Raw genomic sequence first — 22331 nt, 5'->3', positions numbered from 1 at the left:
TTTCTTTTTTCTCAAAACAGGGAAATGAATCTGCATCACAAATGGACTAGGAAACCGTTTAAGCACATGGATTATCGAGAAAATGGTAAATAATCTTTAAGGAGGCTAACATTTAATGCTCTTCTTAGTGGGTCCAAGCAGTTTATGGTTTTTCAGGGGTCAGCAAACTCCAGCCAAATGAACAAAAGTCCCCTGCTCATGCTCACTTGTTCATGAAATGTCACTGGCTGCTTTGTGCTGTAAGAGCAGAGCTGAGTAGTTGTGACAGAGACCACCCCTCCATCCTGCAGAGCCTAAAATTATTTCTCATCTGTCCCTTTACAGAAAAAGTTTACCAATCCTTGGGATGAACTCGCTACAAAGTCATGTGACTTTGTTTATCTGGCTTCAGAAACTTTACTTCTGGGGCTCCTGGGTGGCTCAGTCAGTTAAGTGCCAGCCTTTAGCTAAGGTCGTGATCTTGGGAGTCCTGGGACCGAATCTGGTGTTGGGCTGGGATGGGAGTCTGCTTCTCCCTTTCCCTAGCCTGCACCCACCTCCCGCTTGTGCTTATATTCTCTCTCTCACTGTCACTCTAACAGAATCTTAAAAAATTTCTTTTACTTCTAGAAACATATGCCAGGGAAATGATGAAAAGTACACTTTTATATTTAACAGATGTACAAAACTGCTCATAACGTTGTCAAACAAAATTTAAATGTCTTAAAGAGATGCAGTTAAAGAATAATCATGATAAATATGTACAACAGAATATAAGCTATTAAAAATTAGAATGTACAGGCATCCAGGTGGCATAGTCGGCTGAACATTTGACTTTTGGCTTTGGCTCAGGTAGTGATCTTAGGGTTGTGAGATCGAGTTCCATATTGGGCTCCATGATCAGCAAAGAGTCTGCTTGGGAGTCTCTCTCCCCCTCTGCCCCTTCCCACCATGCATGCATGCACTCTCTCCCTCTCAAATAAATAAATCTTTCAAAAAAATTATAATGTAAATATACACTGAGGAATACTGAGAGATGCTTACCATAGATTACCAAGTAGAAATGACACGTTTCAAAGTGTTATGTGAGAATGAGCCCATTTTATAAACAAATGTGTAATTTTCAAATATACACATGCGTGCAAAGTCTGGAAGGACATATACTTAAATATATTAATACTGGTTAACTCTGGGAGTTGGGATTTTCCAATGATCTTATCTAATCTGTATTTTCCAAACTTTCAGGAAAGGATATAAAGATTTCTTACAGGCAAAAAGTTAAATATTTTAACACAGAAAAACATTCGTGCTTATAAATGATAAGGCAAATAAAAAAAAATAAATGATAAGGCAAAAAAAGGCATTCATGTGATGATCTAAATGCGTTAAATACGGCAGGACATTAATACTGGTTATCTCGGGATTGAAGGTGCTTCCCCCCCAGCTTCTTTAAACATTTCTGTACTTTTCAAATTGTTTATAGAGAGAACTTTTCACTTGGGGGGGGGGGCGGCAGCGGGGAGAAAGGTTTCTTCTTCTTCTTTTTTTTAAAATTTATTCATGAGAGACACAGAGAGAGAGAGGCAGAGATAGGCAGATGGAGAAGCAGGCCCCATGCAGGGAGCCTGACGTGGGACTCAATCCCGGGTCTCTAGGATCACGCCTTGGGCCAAAGGTGGCACTAAACTGCTGAGCCACCCGGGCTGCCCAAGAAAGGTATCTTCTAAAGGCATTTGTTTTTTAATAGCAAAATAATGAAAACAACCAATATATCTATTAATAGGACACTTACTATGATACATGCCATATGGTATAAGACTGAACAAGAAAGTTATTTACATATAAATATGGAATGATCTCTAAAATACACTATTAAAAAAGGTACAGGGATGCCTGGGTGTCTCAGTGGCTGAGCGTCTGCCTTCGGCTCAGGGCATGATCCCAGGATTCGGGATCAAGTCAACTTCTGCATCAGGCTCCTTGCAGGAAGCCTGCTTCTCCCTCTGCCTGTGTCTCTGCCTCTCTCTCTGTGTCTCTCATGAATAAATAAATAAAATCTTTAAAAAAACATTTTTTTTTACTTAAAAAAGGTACAAAACATATCTAATAGAGGGTATCCTCTGTGCAAACAACAGGGGGACAGGTAGGAGACTAAAGGCATATCCTTGCTTACACAAAGCAAAGTGTTTTTAGGAAAGCCTTCAGGTTTCTGATCATGCCAGCTGTCTGTGGGGAAAGGAATTGGAGGTAGGGGGACAAGGATGAGAAGACTTCTCACTATATAGCCTTTGGCTTCTTTGCATTTTGAACCACATGAACATTATTCATTCAAAAATCAAATTTTTATAAAGTATATTTGGGATATACACATGAGATTTTTGGCTACAGTTCTGGAGGCAGAACCACCAGGAACCCTCATCCCTTGTAAGCATCAGCCAGACCCCAATCCCCCCATCCTGCAACCCCACATCCTGCTTACCTGTAGCCTTCTTTGGCATCCTCCAGAGCCAGTTGTTTAAACTCCTCATACATCTTTTTGTTGAAATGATCTCGGAGGAAGAAGGACCAGAAGCGGAAGAGAGTGTTCATCTCCTGAGACTGGCCAATGCCCAAGCGTTTCCGCTCTGATGGGTTAGGAAGGAAGAAAGATGTGTCAGGGCCACACTGTCTGTGATTCAGGGGACAAATGCTCCTGGGCTCAAGGACTTTGAGTCTTTCAACTATACCCACCCACCAAATCCCCTTGCTCATTCCCTGTCCTTTTGGTCTTTGAAGAGACAGTTCTCAAGCACTATCCTGTGTCAGGCCTTGCTGATGGGCATTGGACTTGACCTCGCCAAAATCAGGTGGCATCTGTCTCTAAACCAGGTCATCCCAGTCTAGCTCTTCATCTCAAATGGTACTACTTGCAAGTGTAGTTAGAACAAGGAAAAGTATGAACAAATAACTTGGCAATCCCAACAATTTATATTCATTATTCGCTACCAATCATTATTTCAGGAATCCTACAATATTAACAATTACAAAATGGAACATTAAAAATACGTAACACCGGGACGCCTGGGTAGCTCAGCAGCTGAGCATCTGCATTCGGCTCAGGGCATGATCTTGGGGTTCCAGGATTGAGTCGTACATCATGCTGACTCTATGGAGCCTGGAGCCTGCTTGTCCCTCTGCCTATGTTTCTGCCTCTCTCTCTGTGTCTCTTATTAATAAATAAAACCTTAAAAAAATACATAACACCAAAACAAACAATGAAAGGATAAATTTAATTATCATTAAAAAAAACCTCAAAACCTGTGCTTCAGAGGACACTATCAACAAAGTGAAAAAACGGGATCCCTGGGTGGCGCAGCGGTTTGGCGCCTGCCTTTGGCCCAGGGCGCGATCCTGGAGACCCGGGATCGAATCCCATATCAGGCTCCCGGTGCATGGAGCCTGCTTCTCCCTCCGCCTGTGTCTCTGCCTCTCTCTCTCTCTCTGTGACTATCATAAATAAATAAAAATTAAAAAAAAAAAAAAAAAACAAAGTGAAAAAACAACCCACAGAATTGGAAAAAGTATTTGCAAGTCATAAATCTGATAAGGGACTTGTACCTAGAATATATAAAGAATTCTTATAATTTAATAAAGACAAACAATCTAGTTAAAAACTAGGCAAAGGATCTGAATGGACATTTCTCCAAAGACAAGTGGCCAATAGGCACATGAAAAAAATGTTCAACATGAATAGTTATTGGGGAAATGCAAACCAAAACTACCAGGTGCTATCATTTATCACTTCGCAACTATTAGGATGACTATCATCAGAAAGACAGATAATAATAAATGTTGGGAAGACCTGCAGCAATCAGAAGCCTCAGTCTCTGTCAGAACAACAAATGGTGCCCCTGCTTTAGAAAACAGTCTCACATCCTCCAAAGATTAAACAGAGTTAGCATATGACCCTTTGCAAGTCCACTTTTCTATACAAACTAAATGAAAACCTATGTCCACACAAAAACTTGCACAGGAACATTCCTAGCAGCATTACTCATGACAAACAAAAAGTGGAAGCCCAAAGGTCCATCATCTGTATTCAAGAGACAGACATGACATGACATATCCCTATGCTGGAATGCTACCTGGCCATGAAAAGGAATGAAGTTGTGGCACCATGCTACAGCAGAGATGAAGTGTAAGAACAAACAGTATATGCTAAGGGAAGAAGCCAGTTGCAAAGGGCGCTGACTGTGTGACTGATTTACAGGAAAAGTCCAGAACAGGTAAATCCATACAAACTGGTGATTGTGCAGGCCTGGGAGAAGCCACAGGTGCAGAGATGGGAAATGACCAGTAAGGGGCACTGGGTTTCTCCCTGTGGTAATGAACATGTTCTAGTATCGATTCTGGGGATAGATGCACAACTCCTGAATGTACTGAAAGCTACTGTACCACACACTTTGAATAGGTCAACTGTAAGGTATGTGAATTCTATCCTAGTAAACCAGTCATCACACACAAACAGGGGAGTAAGGCAGATAAGCGAGGCATTTAACTAACAGCCATGTGCTGCTAACTGAAAAGGACTGGAGAGCGATGAACAGTAACAACTACAAGGGAGCACTGAGACTGCTTCCGAGCATCTTTACAGCCAACCGGACAGAAACCTACAGTGAAAAGACATCTCATTTTGTGATAAAAAAGAGATACATGAGATTATCTATAGAGTTCTTTCCTTACACCATCTTCTAAGAGCAGGGGCCAGCAAACTTTTTTCTATAAAAGACCAGAGTATTTTAGGTTTCATAGGCTACATATGGTCTCAGTCGTAAGTTTTTCTTTTTTCCCTTCATAACCCCTTAGAAATGTAAAACTCTTCTTCGCTCAAGGGCTGTGCAAAAATAGGAAGCTGGCTGGATTTGGTCCAGAGGCCATGGTTAAGCCACCCCTGTTTCTAGAGAAATCTATGCCACCCCATGCATACTCTTTTATGATCAACAGTGGACCACAGTGGACAATAGCTGACTTGGCAGTCATGCTAGAAATAGGTAAACTTTTCTATTTGTTATTATCAATAGAAGATCAAAGAACAGAAATATTCTGATTATTAGATTCTTTCAGCCTTCTGTATTCAAAAACTACTTGCCTGAGTCTAACTCCTATCCTTTTTGCCCTAAGGTCAGAGAAAGCAGAACCACTTGCTCCACCAGCCCTTACAGTCTGGACCTCAGTAGTGGCCTCAGAGGTGAGGCCCCTCTGCTTCTTACCGTTAAGGCAGCGCCTACGATACTTGTGGTAGACGTGTTGTGTGAAGCCATTTTCCTTGAGCAGCTCATGGGAAGGATGCTGAAACTTGGGCAGAGACTGAGGGGTACAGCCATAGCTGCCAACTGCAGGTGTCCCTTCTGAGGGGCTGGAGCTAAAGGCCAGGAGAGAGAGAGTGTCATCAGGTTCTCTGGAGCAGCTGGCCATCAGGTGAGGAGGGGTCCCTCGGGTCCCTTCCTATCAGCCAAGATCTAGCCTCTCCTAGGGCAACAAAGAGACCTAAATACCATGGTAGGCCCTTAACGTACAGCCTTCAGGCCAAATCACTCTTTACATCAATCTTTGGTGGGTTTTTACAAAGCAGTCACTGAGGCTCACAGAGCCTGGGAGACTTATCCTGGTCATGGACCCTTTAACATCCCAGATTAGCACAGTGTCCAAATCTGAGCTTTTAAGCATTTAATCATCCTGAGTTCACATTTAACTTTCTCTGATTAGCTATTATGGGGTAGCCCATCTATGTTTTTCTTTAAAACCATGCCTATTCTCAGTCTGTGCCACTTTTCCTTAGGGAAAACCTTCCAAGGCCCTGAATTACATTCTCTAGACTGCTCCAAATTTTCCGATTTAGGTTAAGAGTCCCTTTCTTCAATTTTCTTTAATTTACAGATGAAAGAGATTCCTTCTTCTTGGTCCCATCAACTGCCTGGCTTTCCCGCCCACCCTGCCATCATCTCTCCACTGTGCTGGCACCTGATGGAAGCAGTCCGGGGCCTGTGCTCTCGGGAATCCATCACCCAGCCCACATGACTCTCCAGGGGTGGGTTTGAGCTGTGTCTTGTCTTCCTTTTCCGAGGCATCTGCAAAGGTCAGTCCAGAATTTGTTATTAATCGTACTCATGGAACTCAGAGAAGCACCAAGCATTTGTTGGACTAAGATCCCCTCGTGTATGCGTTACTTCACAATTTAAAAAGCATTTTCATATCTAGTCTCTCACATATGAAGTCCACGGCTGTGAGCCAGAAACTGGTATGCCTATCTCACAGGTGAGGACATCATGGCTTGGGAGCCTAAGGACCCACCCCTGGTTGATCCTCCTTGGGCCTTATCATGGAGACATGGGGCCACCACTGCCATACCCAGTCCCTTTTTCAGATGTGGCCACTCCATCCCAGGTGGGCCCACCAGCCTAAGAACAAAGAGCAGTTCTGGGATTTGGCAGTTCCTTGGCTTAGGCTAGGGAGGAGAGCAAAGCGCTGGAATGCACTTAAGTGAGCCCAAGACTCTCAGCCACTCAGCAGGAGCACCTCACCTTGGCATCTAGCGTCCGTCCTTCTTTCACTACTGGATAAAACCGTGATGTCTGACTTGAATCTTTGAGCTGCGGTGTCCGGGGAGTACGGGGGGTCCTGGCATTGCGGTAGTTTGGTGACTCTGGGACGGTGGTTGGTAGAGAACGGGCAATGGTAGAAGGCTCAGGAGCACCAAACAATTTGTTGGCCAGGGCATCAGTGGGGACTGCAGAGGGAGAGCAGGTCAGTGAGCAGTGGTAGGCCTGTGACTGACTATACCTGGGAGGCCCCTGTCTGAGGGTTGTACTCTCCCACCCACCCAGGGTCCCAGATACCACCTGTCTCTCACCTTGTTGGAAGCGGGGTGGCCCAGGAGGGACCTCCTGGTTGGGATCCACGGGGGGCTCTGGGGTTAGTGTGTCAAACTGCTCCCGGCTGATCATGTTGACCTTCTTGAAGTTCTCGACTTCTTGCTGCAGAGGAAACAAGATGGGCGGAGAGATGATGTTAGTAAGAAGACTGCCCCAGCCTGTTTAGGAATCAAGAAGTGCAGGAAGTTGCAGGGGGCAGCTCCCACATCCACATACGTGGAAATCTGGTCCCCAGGCTCTCAGCCACCTCATCACCATTCCCCAACCCCAGTTACCTGGGCAGCTTCCTGTAGACCCCTGATTCTCCTCCTGCCACTGTCTCTTCACCTCCACCGAACACCCTGCTGCTCACTACTTACACAGGCTCACCTCACAAAGCTACTCTGTAAAAACTGTAAGTTTTGACTGTTTCCAGGCAGCAGTGATTTTTTAGTTTATATATATACATATAAAGATTTTCTTTATTTGAGAGAGAAAGTGAGAGAGAGAAAGAGCTCAAGCAAGACAAAGAGGCAGAGGTAGAGGGAGAAGCCGACTCCCCATTGAGCAGGGAGCCCAACATGGGACTCAATTCCAGGCCCCCAGGATTATGACCTGAGCTGAAGGCAGCCGCTTAACCAATTATGCCACACAGGCACCCAAAAGCTATTATTTTATCTTTTTAAAGATTTTATTTATTCATGAGAGACATAGAGAAAGGCAGAGACACAGGCAGAGGTAGAAGTAGGCTCCCCAAAGGGAGCCCAATGTGGGACTCAATCCCAGGACCCTGAGATCACGACCCAAGTCAAAGGCAGACACTCATCCTCTGAGCTACCCAGGTGCCCCAGAAGCTATTATTGTATTTATTTATTTTAAAAATGTTTTTATTTATTCATGAGAATACACAGAGAGGAGAGAGAGAGAGAGGCAGAGACACAGGCAGAGGGAGAAGCAGGTCCTATGCAGGGAGCTTGACGCAGGACTTGATCCCAGGTCCCCAGGATCACGCCCCGGGCCGAAGGGGGTGCCAAACCGCTGAGCCACCTGAGCTGCCCAAAAGCTATTATTTTAAAGGTAAGCTTTTAAGTGTGTCTGGCTGATTGTTAGGACATTAAACATGGGCATTCAGGGGGCACAGTGCTCACCTCTCCCCCTACATCTCTTCTCACTTAATGCCCCCCGCATGGTGTCCATTACTACTCCCTTTTCAAACACAAGCATACTGAGGCTCTGTGCCCAAATTAGCCTTCCTCTTTTCCACGTGTTGCAAACACCCCAGGCTCCACCCCCAAGGCTATGTCCCAGCCTCACCTTGATCTGGGAATACTCAGGTTCGAACTTCTCTGTCCACAGGTCCTGCTCATAGTAGAAGAGCCCATCGTTAATGACCTTGGCCAGCTCTGCACTCATCTTGGCACGTGAGGTGTGGTTGCCTGTGCGGTCCCCCCCAGGGTGTCGGCGCATGTAAGGTGGTGTCTGGGTGACAATGAGGATCTTGTTCACATCCCGGTCATCAATCTCATAGTCAGAGTCCTCGTCAGACCAGGCGGTGAAGGTGTTCTTCCGCCCATCCATCTGCTCCATCTCCTCATCAAACAGGAAATCTAGTTCCTCTTGCTCATCCTGCTCCTTGGACATCGGCTGCTGAGAGGGCAGCTGCTGAGGCAGAGAAGTCGGGTGGAGGAACCTGGGCTCCTCTGACTTCTAAAATGGAGAAGATCAAGGGGCGTGGCGGGATCACCAGGGTGTCCTTGGGCCAGTGTCTGTAGCTGTTGGCTGAGAGAGAGGACCCAGCCATGCCAGTATGCTACAGCTGCCAACCTTGGACCTGGTCCCCCATGACTCTACGTATCCCCTCTCCCAGCTCACATCACAGTCATTCAAAATGAGATGACAAGCCCCCAGAGTCACCTGTCCTCTCATTTACCTAGCCTGGGAGTGGGCACACAGCACAAGTTCAATAGGTTGATCCATCTATTCTATCTATTCAAAATCTCCTAAGAGAACTGAAGTTTCATCAAGCAGGGGCCACAGCTGCCTTGCTTTCCATCATATTCCTAGTAGCTAGACTGGGACCTAGCAACAGCAGATGTTCGACTGATGAGTGAGCAAGCACCGATTGATACCAGGCCCTAAAGAAGACACAGTTCTTTAACTTAAGGCAGCTCACAGTTTGGTGGGGAAAAACAAGCAGCCAGCCAAATGTAATGTGGTATCAATAAAGATGATAAATTGAATTTGTGGAGTACACAGAAAGAGGCACTTAACCAACTAGAAGTGGGAGTAGAGACAGTCAGGGAAGAGGCTTCCTGGGAGACGTAATTACTGAAGGATGAGCATAAAAGTAAGCCAGATGAAGGCAGGGATAAAGAGCGTATGAGGCAGGAATAACAGCATGTTCCAGAGGCAAGAGAAAATGGGATACTTCTGGCAAAAAAGCAAATATTTCAGTGTTGCTCAGCTGAATTTATCTGAGACTAGGGCAAAAGCATTCGTCTACCTCACATTTATATCCAAAAAGTCAATTCTGTGCTGTGCAAAAAGCTTCCCACGTAACCTCCAAACCTACTCCCCCTGCCACCCTACTCAAAGATTTTGTTTACTTATTTGAGAGAGCAAGAGCACATGAGGTGGGCAGGGGGGGAATCAGAGGGAAAAGGAGAAGCTGACTTTCCACCGAACAGGGAACCCAATGCAGGGCTCGATCCCAGGACCCTGATGAGATCATGACCTGAGCCGAAGGCAGACACTTAACCAACTGAGCCACCCAGGTGCCCCAAAACCTACTCTCTTTTAAGGTTCAAGTTAGGCCAGGTGGAAGCAGGCCTCTAATTCTGGAATGGGTACTAAGCCTGCCTGCCTTTCCAAAGCCTCACACTCTATAGGCCTGAACCTCATAAGGTCCCTCTCCACTGTTTTCCTCCTGACTCTGGCCTGATCCTGGACACTCTGTGCAGGACCACACCCAAAAGAGACAGGGAAGTCAGAGTATGAGGTTATGAACAAGAGGGAGGCAGTCATAGCAGCACAATGGAAAAGGAGACATAGAATTTCAGAGACCCAAAGTCCAAGGACATCTAAGAGACCTCCTCACAAGCACCAGACCAAAGAGATCTCCAAAGGGGAGGTGGGGAATGGGGTAGATGGACGACATATCTGCTCCTGGAAAGGGGGCACTAGTTTTAGTTTGAAATAGAAACACTTCTCAACGTGTACTACTGGCATATTGCTTTACAATTTCTAGGGCAGTCTAAGCCCTTCTCGCCTTCATCTGAAGATGGAAACACTGAAAGCTTGAGATATTAAACAAGCTGCCCAAGGTCAATACCCATCAGTGACAGAAGACCTGTATTCTTCTCATCTAGACTAACTCTACATCCAGGCCATGTGTCTGCTCCCTTTCCCTTTCCTCTTCAGAGGGCGTGAATGGCTTATCTAGGGGACAATGAAAACACACTCAGGCACTACAACAGCCCCACTGATTTCAATGGGGCAAGACAAAGAGCCAAACACCAAGAAAGCTGGGACACTACTGCCAGAAGCTGGAGGATTTCCTCCCACGAAGAATGCCACTCAGGAACTCCCACAGCTGGGGCCTGTCCTGAGACATGATCCTCACTGAAAAAGGACAAGGACCTACCAGCTTTCCCACGGTCACTGCTGACCTCGACTCGAGCCATAAGCCGGAGCCAGCCGGCCTTCGGGCTTAGCTCCTCTGAGTCCCACAGCCCACCCACCTTGGGCCGCGCTGGGGACGGCCGCGGCCTCTTCTTTACTTCAATCCAGTTCTCAGAATCCAGGTCAGGCAGGCTGGCAGACAGGCCCTTGGGCAGCGTCTTTAGGTTGCTGACCTCTTCTGTTTTGGTTGGCACCGGGGTGACTGCACGGGGAGAACCAGGTGCTGACTCTGAAGGGTGGAAAGGTGAGGTCCTCAACCTTCCAGCTGTCCTCTTGATGCCAGCCCTAAGGACTGTTGGCTGGAGGACAACAGGAAGGCACCTCGAGGCCCAGAGTACCTACCTGTCTCCTTCTGGTAATGCTGGCGGGGCACAAACTCGGGGCAGTTGAGGAGCTGGGAGAAATCAGTCTGGGAATAATCAACTATGGGGGGACCAGGAAGAGGCCATTTCTCCGGCTCCTCCCTCCTGCGGACTTTCTCATCAACGATCTCCACCACCTTGCTGTCCTTTAGGGCCTGCAGGGGAGAAGGAAGGAGTCTATGCAAAGAAAAGACTTGGAAAGAATGAGGTCTCAGAAGCTGGCAGACGAATGGCTGGCCTCCATGAACTCAGGAAGGAGTCTAGTGCTGGCAGGAGTGTAAGAAAACTGGCACCATCTTCCACAACTAGCAGACAGACGAGATGTTCAAACTTGTAGGAGGGCACCACCGTGAAAAACATACCTGCCCTTTGACTTTGCCATTCATTCTGTATCCATTCATCCGCCCCCAGAGAAACAGGGCCACAGATAGATTACATTATGTGTAAGATGTGGATAAAAAGCCATTCATAGCAACAGTCTGTAATATGGAAAAAACTGGAAACTACCTAATTTGCCACCATATAGACCATTTAAAATAAGTAACGGCCTCTCTATTCAGTGGTATACTACTCACATTAAAAAACAGCTTCACACGTGCTGAGGTGGAAAGAGCCATAAAAAAAAAAAAAAAAAACAGGTCTAGGTCAATGTGCCTAAGATACCACTGGTGTCTGAATTTTTAAATAAAAACATACAAACACATACACATTTTTCTAGGATTCACAGGTAAATTGCTATGGGTGCTTACTTATCTCTAGGAAAAAGGGTGAAGAGTGGAGAAGAGAGGAGACGTCTTTAAAAATCCTTTTAGTGGAAATGGGAAACATTTCAACAGTGCAACAGGCACTCTGCTCTATTGCCGTTAGAAGTGCAAAGGCACAGCCCCCTGAAGAAAGGGAACCCAGCAATTTGCCCTGTAGCGCAGCCTTCTCACTTCTATAAATCTACATCAATGATACGCTAGCAAAAATATGGAAAGATATATATGCAAGTCTAAGTAGGAATGAAGAGCATCTTTCTCTTACGTACTACTATGCAGTCAGCACCCAAATGTATTAACTGAAAAAAAAAAAAAAGAACAGGTAAAGAAATACATGCTCTATATGTTGCCATCTAAGAGAGGGAAAGGATACAAATACAGGAAGAGGAATTTGCTTATTTTTTTAAACGAAGGATTTGAAACAAATTGCCTATAAGGGAATAAAAGGAAAAAGGAGAATTTTAAGAGAGAATTTTAAGTCGGTCTTCTAGGAATATATCATGTTGATTTTACAGTCATGCAAATGTCTTACCTAAGTGCAAAACAAATAGAAATTGGAGGGGAAAAAGCAATCCCTAAAACTTGAGAGCAAAATGAAACTAACAAAACTAATACACATCAAATTAAAAACACAACCATACAAAGATCATTCCAAGTACTTGAAAACAGTCATTTGAGTGTTTAAGTAGAAAAAAAACCTGTTTTTAGTAGTAGTAGAGGTATTATTATAAGAATAAGGTATACAAACTATTGAATAAAACAAAATGAGTAATTATGTTGAGGTCATCATCAGCATTAGGATTTGGGGTACAAGAGTATTACAAATAAAAGGTCATTGGTGTTATAAAGTCCTTGTAGTCCTAAACCTTAATAGAAAATTTCAGTATAATCTCCTGACGTACTTAAAAAAAAAGAAGCAGGGCAGCCCGGGTGGCTCAGTGGTTTAGCGCTGCCTTTGGCCTGGGGCATGATCCTGGAGACCCGGGATTAAGCCCCACATCGGGCTCCATCCCCACGTCGGGCTCCTTGCATGGAGCCTGCTTCTCCCTCTGCCTGTGTCTCTGCCTCTTCCTATCTCTCTCTCTCTCTCTCTGTCTGGTGAATAAATAAAATCTTTAAAATAAAAAAAAGCAGCTCTAGAAACAATGATCAATCAAAGCAGCAATGAACAACCCTATAACTCCAACTGTGTGGTATATAAATATCATTTCCCCAAAAGAGGATCTAGAGCTCCTTGAAAAAAAGCCTATTCCAGATCTGAGGCAGGAAATGTACCAGATCAACCAGGATTCCACTAACTCCAGATGGGACAACTAGATTCAGTATATGAACTGCAATGGGCTGAAACTACAGGATGTCTGAATCCACAGGTTTGTGATGATACTAAAAGACACCAAAGCAAAACAACCCCACACCTGAACCCACAACCTGGAAAGTTATCAGGAATCAACTCATAATTCTGACAATTGGTTAACAAAGGGAAAGATGAAGTATTTATCTGCCCTTTCTGTACAAACCATACGTCTTGGTAACTGAATAGCTGATGAGGCAAAGTTCCTCCTTAAAGAGGCATTCCAGCTAACAAATGAAGACAGATCGATAGAATTAGAATTTCACCATTTCACAATCCCTAATGAAATAACAGGCAGGGGTCATCAACAGCAGCTTGCATCAGGAGAGAGAACAAATGAAATGCTCTGTGCCACCTGAGAGAACATATCATTATCTATAAAGGATTCTTGACAAAGAGGGGAGGGAAACTCCCCAAACCTGAATCTGATCAGGCTCCTGGAGGAATACAGAAGAACATGTTAGAGGACATCACTTGTGGCCCATGAGAAATTTGACAAGCTATATAACCCAGTTTATTCCAATTAATAAATTGCAGAGAAAAAGAGAAGGGAAGAGGAGACTTAGTAAGGCAACACATGGGTCTTCTTTGAATCCTGATTCTCATAAAATACAAAAATGTTTTTTGACAAATGGGGAGAGTTTGCAACTGTTTAGACATATTAAAGAATTATTAACATTTTTACATGGGATTATGATATAGCGATTACATTTTTTATCAGGTATTTATCTTTTAGAGGTAAGTACTAAAACATGGATGAAATGTCAGGTTACCTGAGATTTTCTGCAAAGTAATTTGGAAGAGGAAACAGATGGGGGATAGATGGAGTGAGACGGGCCATGAGTTGGTAATTGCTGAGGCTGGGCGATGGGTTCATCATACCATTCTGTCTACTTCTGTAAATGTCTGCAATTTTCCACAGTAAGAGGGAGAAAGAGGAGAGAAGGGAGGCAGAGAAGCTGGCCAAGCCTTGAAGCTTTAGCAGAAGTCATCAGATGAGGACTCCTCCAGGGTTTTCTGCCGGGGCCCACACTCCAACTCCATAAGTAAGGACCTTTCCTTCCCCTGCACCCCAGCCCCAGGGAGGGAGACCTACCGCAAAGATGAGTGAAATGTCAGTGGTAAGGGCCTGCACTCGGTGGAAGGAAGCAATAAGGGTGATGGGAAGGAAACCGTCAGCATCCATTTTCCGTCGCAGGAAGAAGTCTCGCTCTAAATTGTCCACGCTGAAGTAGTATTCGCTGGGTGGAGGGGAGAAGACAGAAGATTGCTGCGTCACTTAGGAGTCTGCCTTTTTCGTCCTACACCCCCCCACCCCCGGCCACCTCACATAGCCTCTTACCGACCCTGACCCCATCGTACGGACAGTATCAAGGGCTGGAAAGAGATGTTACCCTGTCATGGCTCCCTCACCTCAGGTCAGACCCACTCCCCCGGCCCTTCAGCCTCTCTGTAGGCCTGGCAAACCCCTCATCCACCATTAAAATCCAGTTCCATTGTCACTGGTCACCTTCTCTTCTCCTAAAACACTATCACACTCTACCGAAATGATCCACTTCCTTGTACGGCTCCCCAACTAGACTGAGGGACAATCTATCCGACTGGTTTGGAGCTAGGGTTCTCCATCAGGCGGAAATGGATTCAAATCTGTGCCTTGTTGTTTACTAGCTCTGAGACTCTGGGTAAGTTCCTGGGTCTGTTTGCTCATCCCTGAAATGGAGTTAACACCCAGCTCATAGGAATGAGATAAGTGTAGGACCAAGCAAGAGAGAATGCCTGTAAAGTGCTTAACACTGGGCCTCACTAACAGGGAGTACTCCACAGGTGTTTGCTAGCATTCTGACCATGTTGCCATTAACACAGACAAGTGCAGAAGGGGGTGGACTCTGGACATTCCTCCTTCCTTTTTATCACTGGTAATTTCTAAATTTCTTAAAGCAAATACGATATTACTTTTGCAATATTATCTTTATGAAAATTTAACTTTTAAAGGATAAGTGCTGGTTATCTTTCTCAGCTCCAGCCAAAGGCAACCACTGCTGCTACCACAGCACCAGAAGGACCTGCCCATCCCTACTCTACCCAGCAGCCACGCTCTGACAGGTCCCGACCCTATGCATCGCTCCAGGAAGGAGGCTTCTGTCCACTCACATCTGTCGCTTGATGTAGTCTTTGAGCAGTTCCTGGTCCACACTGTAAAGCTCAGTGCTGCTGACATTGTCAAAGTAGTAGGTGATGTTGTTCATGTACTTGGGGGTACGGGGCCCCTCTGCACCATCAAACTTTCGGTAGCCAAACTGGTAGTCAAAATGGGCTACGGGGGAAATGGGTGCCATAAGGGAGAGAAGATCCCTGCCCACCGCCCCCGCCACACTCCCTCGGACATCCCGGAGCCCAAAGGGGCCTCACGTACTTCGAGTGCCACCCCGGCCGCGTCCCCGGCCGCGACCGCGCCCCCGTCCACGGCCACGGAAGGAAGCCCGCGCCCCACCAGCCCCATCACTCTTCACACTCGATGTCTCATCCTGGTCGTGCCAGGCAGGCTCCGGTTTGGTCTCTGGTTGCCAGGCTGGGGTGGGGGGGGCCATGGGCACGGGCACGTAGGTGGCAGGCTCAGACCCTATGGGGAGAGGGGCACTGGGTCACGCTTGAGGGTGACCCCCATGCCCAGGCCCTCCACAGTGGGTGGTACATACCTTTGATCTCCCCTCGGTTGGCAGGTGTGTGTCGTGGCTCTGGAGGGCGAGCAGGGCGTGAGACCAGTTTTTCTCTGGGCACTTCAGGTTTCATGTCTATTTGCAACGGAACCCACTTGTGTTTGTTCCCTGGACAACAGCATGGGCACATGAAAAAGGTTTAAGAGAGGTCCCTCCTAGCCATGTTCACCCCTAACTATTCTTCAGTCTGGAGCAATAGGTCTGACTCACAATCTGATGACCTTGGGCAAATTCCTTCTCCCACACCAGACCTTATTTTTATCTCTAAAATAAGGAAGCCATGGACCTCAATGTGACAGACCCTCCTGGCTGACTCCTAATACTGATTTCTCCTTCGTCAGAGAACCCCTTTCTGGAGCCAGACATGTGGCTGCCCAGAATCAAGACTGTACTTCCAGGCTCCCTTTCGACAGGTGCCAAAATTCTATGAGAGCCATCACGTGAAAGTAGTCAATTCTAGGTTGAGTCCTTAAAAGGGAGCTACTCTCTCTCCTTTTCCATTCCTGCTAGCTGGAATGAGAAGGAAAAGAGTGAGCCACCTTGGATGAAAAGAGCCAACACACCACAGCAAGATGAAAGGAAAATGAAAAGAAATGGCTATCATTCTAGGGCTGGCCTATTTATACCCAGCTGTCAGGTGAGAGAAATACCTTCTATCTTGTTTAAAACACTGTTATTTTGAATCTCTGTCAAAGCAGCCAATCTGTACCCTAAACACCCTTAGCCAAGGCAACAGGAGCTCTTGTCTTTAAACAAATCTTACATGGTACAGCGATACACCAAGACACACTGATTATCCACAGGTGGGGACCTCATCTCTCCTGTGCTACAGCTTGACTACTGAGAACAGAGCCTACTGGGTGTTTGTTAAGTAAGAGAAAGAACTGACAGATGGAAGGCAGAAGAAGGGAAGACTGCTGGCCTAGTGGCCTACACCAGTCAGCCTCCCAAAGACTTCTCAGAGCTCCTGAAACTAGCAACCCCAAGTTCTGACACTTCCCAGTTCTGCCTCCCATTGACTCCTAACCCCTGCTGCAAGTCACTCACCTTTCTTCTTCTGGCCCCCTCGCTGGCAGTCCTCATCCCCATTCTTCTCCTCCCCAGATTCATCCGATTTGGTTTTCGGGCTCTCTTTACTATCACTCCCCTCTCCTTTCTCCTGTTCCTTCATGTCCTTTTTAGGTGGCAGCTTACGGGCAGGCTGGGACTTGTGGGACTGTGGCTGCAGCAGAAAGCAGAATAGTAGGGAGGTGACGTGAATCTGAGATCCTTCTGGAATGGGACAGAAGCACCCCCTCCACCACCACTAAGAAAACAGGACAGAGGAGCTGGAGCATTCAACAGCAAGTTGGACTAGATGTATATTCTCAGGTCCTGTTTGCACAGCTGAGATGCTTCCACTGGGAAGTGTGGTGAAACAGGCAACAGGTCAACTTGTCTCTCCATATTCCTCGAGTGTAACTAAGGGACTGAAACAGCCCCCAGGACTCACGGGCTAGGCCTGCAGGGACCATATGTTTACTCCTACAAGACCCCACCAACCTGGTAGTCTGGGGGATGGAAGAGATGCTAGACCTCGGTTTGTCCATAGCAACCATGTCTGTGAACTGAAGGCCAGGAGCCACTGCTAGTGAGGAATCTAGGCCAACAGCACAGAACAAGAGCACTAGAAGGAAAAGATTGATCTGCTGGGATTAAATAGTGCTACATGAGCTTCCCTAAGACATATCGTCTGGAGGTGGGTACATGGCCTAAGGGCCACTCTCCTGCTTCACTCACTGGGAACCCAAGTATAGTTGATGGAGAACACCAGCTCTGGAATGATGTAACACAGTTGACTTCCAATCCCCACTTGACCATCAAGGGCTAATTATTATCTTCAGTGGCCTCATCTGTAAAATGGGAATTACTAAAGGACCTATCTCTAAGTCACTGTGAGGGACAGGTGAAATGGTAAGCAGCACTTGGCAGTTCCTGACATACAGCAAGGGCTCAAATGACGATGATTTTTAGCTATTTCAGCGCTGCCCATACTGTACCAACCAGTCTTGAAAAACTGAGATAGGTAAGATCCGAGGCTCTGAGAACTTAAGAACTCAAATATGTCTATGTCCATAGCATTTAAACCTGCCCATTCTCCCCATAGACGCACCTGCACACTCTTGTGGGCTATCTCTCCAGGTGTGGGCCAGTTGATTGCATCTCCAAAGTCACCAACCTGCAAGACACATTCTATGAGGGCCCTGGGGTGGCCCTGTCTCTGCCATTCAGCCCCTCACCTAAAATACCATTCCCCTAAGAGATCAGAAGTCACAATCAGTCTATCCACTAGGACCATCTACACTGGAGGCCCAGAGGGGGCTCCTCTGCTGGAGGTTCCAGAGCTACCTCGCAGCTCAGAAGAGGCCACCACCTCTTTCTTTAAGGAAGTCCCCTAAGGTTGCCCTCTCCCACTCCTTACCTTGCTGCCTTTGCGCTGTTTAGGAACTGCTGCCCTCACCACCTTGGCTGGAGCAGAATGTTCTGTGAGAACAAGAAGAGAGAGATGGTTATGCATAACCCATGGAGGGAACACCACTAGCTCCTCACCCTCATTACCATCTCTGCTCCATGAAGCAACCTGCAGGTTTCCAAACAAGGAAGACATGGTGAAGAAGGGAAGGGCATATGCTCCAACAGTAACAGCAACAACTGCTGGTCCAGTAACAACTGCACCAGCCTCTCGGAAAAAATCATGGAAAGTGAAATCATGGAAACAACCAGCAGCCAACACCCCAGGAATTTGACTCTGAGGCAGAAGGGCCCTCCCAGCTCTGTACCCTCTTGTAAAGAGGGCCGCGGGCCCTCCTGGACAGGGGAAGTCCATGGTAGACTGGAGCCATAACCAGAGCTGGCTCTAGAATGGAAGGCTCCCGGATCCCAGCAGATTCCATAAAGGAAGGATTTGAAAGGTCTTCTCTGGCTCTAACACTGTGGAAGTCTATGTGTGAGCAGATCTGGGCTAATGATCATGGGGAAGACATGATAAAAATCCTGAGCTGGCAATCAAGAAGTCCAGGGCTCTCCTAAGCCTCCTCACTCCCTACTGGGACCAGCTCTGTCCTCAATGACCTGCAGTTAACAGAGGATTAGCAGAAAAGTCTCCCTGCTCTCCAACTTCCCAAAGCAAAAGCGAACCCTACTTGACTCAATGGTCCCAACCTTTAGGAATTTATTCTAATCATACAAATGAAAAGAGCGTTCAGAATTATGTACAAAGATGTTGTCCATAACAGAAGTGCTGTTTATAACTTCAAAAAATTGACAAACTACACATCCAACAGCAGAAAACTAGCTAAAGAAATCAAAGTTTAACAATTTTTAGAGTTAAAAAGATAACGCTCTCTACCAGAGATAAAAGATATGAAAAGATAAACACAGGAAATGAGAAAAGTTGCAATTCTATTTTTGTAAAGCCAATAAAAAACATGTATATGCCAGGGTGCCTGGGTGGCTCAGTAGGCTGAGCATCTGATTCTTGGTTTTAGCTCAGGTCATCATGATCTCAAGAGTCATGAGATCAAGCCCCTCCTCAGGCTCCATGCTCAGCAGGAAGGTCTGCTTGAGATTCTCTCTCTCTCTCCCCCTCTTCCCACTCACACTCTCTCATAAATAAATAAATAAATATATTTTAAAGATTTTATTTATTTATTCATGAGAGAGAGAGAGAGAGAGAGAGGCAGAGACACAGGCAGGGGGAGAAGCAGGCTCCATGCAGGGAGCCTGATGTGGGACTCAATCCTGGGACTCCAGGATCACACCCTGGGCCAAAGGCAGGCGCTAAATGGCTAAGCCACCCAGGGATCCCCTCAAATAAATAAATATTTTTAAAAGCCCCATGTATATACACAAGTAGGAATTCTGGAAGGCCATATAACCAAAAATCATCAAGAGTAAAGTAGTGTATTAACAGGGATTTAATTCTGTTTGGAGTTTTCCAGTCATTTCAACAAAGACATGGGCTTTTTAAAAAGAAAAAAAGTGTTTTTTAAAGAAGTTACTCTAATAGGTCTGGTCCCTTCTACACCTACACTTATTTTCCAAACATACTTGTGATGAACAGGGTTTCTGAATGCTGCTGCCCCCAGAGACTCATGGGGAAAGGTCCATCCTGGGGCTCTGCTGACCCACTTCTCTCCCATCACTCTGCATCCACTGTTGGCTAGCCATGCCAAGACAAGAGCTGCCCCTAGTCCCTGAGCAGAGAAATCTGCCTACCTGGCCTCAAAAGGAATTCTCTACTCCTCAAACAGACCCATGTTCTCTTAATGAGTAGCAAGAATCCCTGCCTGACTCCTAACTGTGAGGTCACGGCATTCTTGGCTTTTAAACCCTATTGGAGCCACTGCCCCCTCAAGACGCCCCACATGCCTTCTGAGAGCTGGAGCTGTAGAAACCCAAGGCCACAGCATCTTCCAGCTTCAGTGCTAGATAGTGTAGATGCAAACAATCTCTCAATCCCAAGAGGATGAAGCCCATAGAACCAGGGAGCTACTACGCACTGACTTTCTTGACCATCCTGGGTGGCCCAGAGAAGCCTACCACCATTCAGTTCCCAGCTAGGCTGCTGCTTGGAACCAGGATCTGGCAGAAGCACCTGCTACAGGATCCTCGTCCTTGAGTACACCCAAGGAACTGGCAGTGATCACTGCTCCTGGGACCCATCCTCCGCAACAACACTCCCTGCATGCTATCGGAGTAAGAGCAGGCCAAGGGCCTTCAACTTCAAGTTCATTAAAAAGAAGCTGGAAAGGGGAATCAGGCTCAGAGGGTGAGGTGTTCCTAAAGAGTTTCCTTGAAAAGGTGAGACCAAGTTTTTCAGGTCATTGTCTGTTTCTCCTAAAAAAATAAAAAATAAATAAAAACTCTTAAAGTTGGAAAGAGTCATATCCTGTGATCACTCTGCCTGACATTTCATTCACCAAGATCAAAAAGGCATATGGTAAAGCACTTAAAAGTTCGGGCTCCAATTAATGGGAGAGCCATCCTGCCACTAAGAGATCACACCAATTCCCTATTCCATCACCAACGGCAAGATGACCAAGGGAATAGGCTAGTCGGGACACGTAGGAATATTCTTCAAGTATCCTGTGTGAAGTTTGTTGAAAAAGCCCCATCCCTAGCTAGCTTCTCTCTGCCCCGAGGACCCAGAGTGCCCTGTTCTCGCGCTGCTCGCAGCTAAAGCCTGAGGCTGCTCCTACTTCAAGGAAGAAAGATCAAGGTCTCCCAGAGAGAGAGAGAGAGAAAAGTCCACTAGGGAGAGAGAACTACTTCTGCCTTTACGTAAAATTCCTAGATCTGTTAAAATCCTGTGGGGCCTAGGAGAAGCCAGGAAGGCTCAGATGCGTAACTGTCAGGCCCTATGGGAGACTAGAAAAAAGACTAGGCTTTCTGACTTCAATTACACATCCCTTTCTGGGTCCCCTCCCCACCATCCTCCTTCAGCAGGCAACCAACCAACCGTCTCTCTCTCCACCTCCACAATATATAGAGGACTTGGCATCTGAAATGGCTCCCAATGAAAACCAATCCTTTGTGCAGGTGCCAGTCCCTATGTTCCAGCATCATCCCAGCCAAAACAGGGAACAAGCCCCCTTCTCCCACCTCTGCGTTCTGGAACTTGTGCCAGTGACCCAAGCCCAGCTCAGGAAACAGTAAACTCACCACCACACACCTGCCTGAAAAACAGTTGTAGGTCAGAGCAGCAAAAAGGATCATGGTCTGATCCCCTCTGTTTGCAGTTGGGGAACCAAGGCCCTCAAGGGGCTTGCCTGGGGAAAAACCAGGATGAGAGCCAGAAGTTTCAACTCTTTGTTCAAGCATTCTTCCCACTTGCCACAAATCCCATGTGTCCACTGGTGGAGTCAAAACTCCTTCCTTGTGCAATCTTAGGGCACTTCTCCGGTGTTTCCTGGTAAGTGGGGTTATTGAAGGCAGGGAGAGGTTCTCCGGTTCTCAGGTACTAAGGGAGGGAAGTGTGGTGAGGCAAGCCCTACTCGAAGCCCAGCATTCTAAGGGAGCAGGATGGCAGACAGAGGCCCCAGAAGTACCTTCCCTCCTTGAATAAGGCAAGACATGGGCTAACAGAGCTAACAGGTAAAGAAGAAAAGCCACTTTCTGTCCCATAGGACCATCTTCATCCAGGAACCAACAGTGACTAGTTCCAGGGGGCGATGAGGCTTCCTAAATACATACATGCATTTGTGCATTAAATGAAGCACAGCAGAACCTCTATGTGTGGTTGTGGTCATTAAGGATGCAGCTCCAGGAGACTCTGTGAACCTGCATCTCCATGGCAAACTCACCATTTTTACTTCAGATTATTGAAAGTGGTGGGGATCAGGGGAGCTAAACTACTATGGCTAATGCAGAATACCAGGCAACAAGGGGCAGAAGGTGGGTACCAAGGGTGGGCAGGGCAGAGAGAGGCTCACCGCACAACACTATCTAACCCTCCGAGATTTGCTCTGCTTCAACTGTCACCCCTTCATTCAAACACTGTCTAAGAAAGCAGAGAGTCCATCCTAACTACATAAGACTTTGTTATCTAC

At 46.4% G+C, this 22331-nt stretch overlaps 1 protein-coding gene across 4 annotated transcripts in view; it reads right to left on the bottom strand.

Moving 5' to 3' along the window:
* Window positions 1–22331, bottom strand: part of LARP1 (La ribonucleoprotein 1, translational regulator) — an 85068-nt gene that overhangs the window by 5666 nt on the left and 57071 nt on the right. For 3 of the 4 annotated variants that reach the window (XM_041748999.1, XM_041748996.1, XM_041748998.1), the window contains exons 2-16: window positions 18203–18264; window positions 17894–17959; window positions 16789–16963; window positions 15721–15849; window positions 15438–15644; window positions 15176–15338; window positions 14121–14265; window positions 10893–11067; window positions 10610–10779; window positions 8184–8576; window positions 6869–6992; window positions 6540–6745; window positions 5980–6086; window positions 5229–5380; window positions 2459–2603 (exon numbers count right to left, since the gene is read on the bottom strand). In XM_041748999.1, coding sequence (XP_041604933.1) covers window positions 2459–2603; window positions 5229–5380; window positions 5980–6086; window positions 6540–6745; window positions 6869–6992; window positions 8184–8576; window positions 10610–10779; window positions 10893–11067; window positions 14121–14265; window positions 15176–15338; window positions 15438–15644; window positions 15721–15849; window positions 16789–16912 — 2240 coding nt within the window. In that variant the 5' untranslated portion in view covers window positions 16913–16963; window positions 17894–17959; window positions 18203–18264. The remainder of the gene's footprint in view (window positions 1–2458; window positions 2604–5228; window positions 5381–5979; window positions 6087–6539; window positions 6746–6868; window positions 6993–8183; window positions 8577–10609; window positions 10780–10892; window positions 11068–14120; window positions 14266–15175; window positions 15339–15437; window positions 15645–15720; window positions 15850–16788; window positions 16964–17893; window positions 17960–18202; window positions 18265–22331) is intronic. The other variant, XM_041748997.1, reaches the window with a different exon arrangement.

This window comes from Vulpes lagopus, chromosome 3, assembly GCF_018345385.1.
Source record: "Vulpes lagopus strain Blue_001 chromosome 3, ASM1834538v1, whole genome shotgun sequence".
NCBI classification, from domain to species: domain Eukaryota; kingdom Metazoa; phylum Chordata; class Mammalia; order Carnivora; family Canidae; genus Vulpes; species Vulpes lagopus.
Note: the sequence above shows the minus strand (reverse complement) of the source record. Positions and strands in the feature narration are given on the sequence as shown.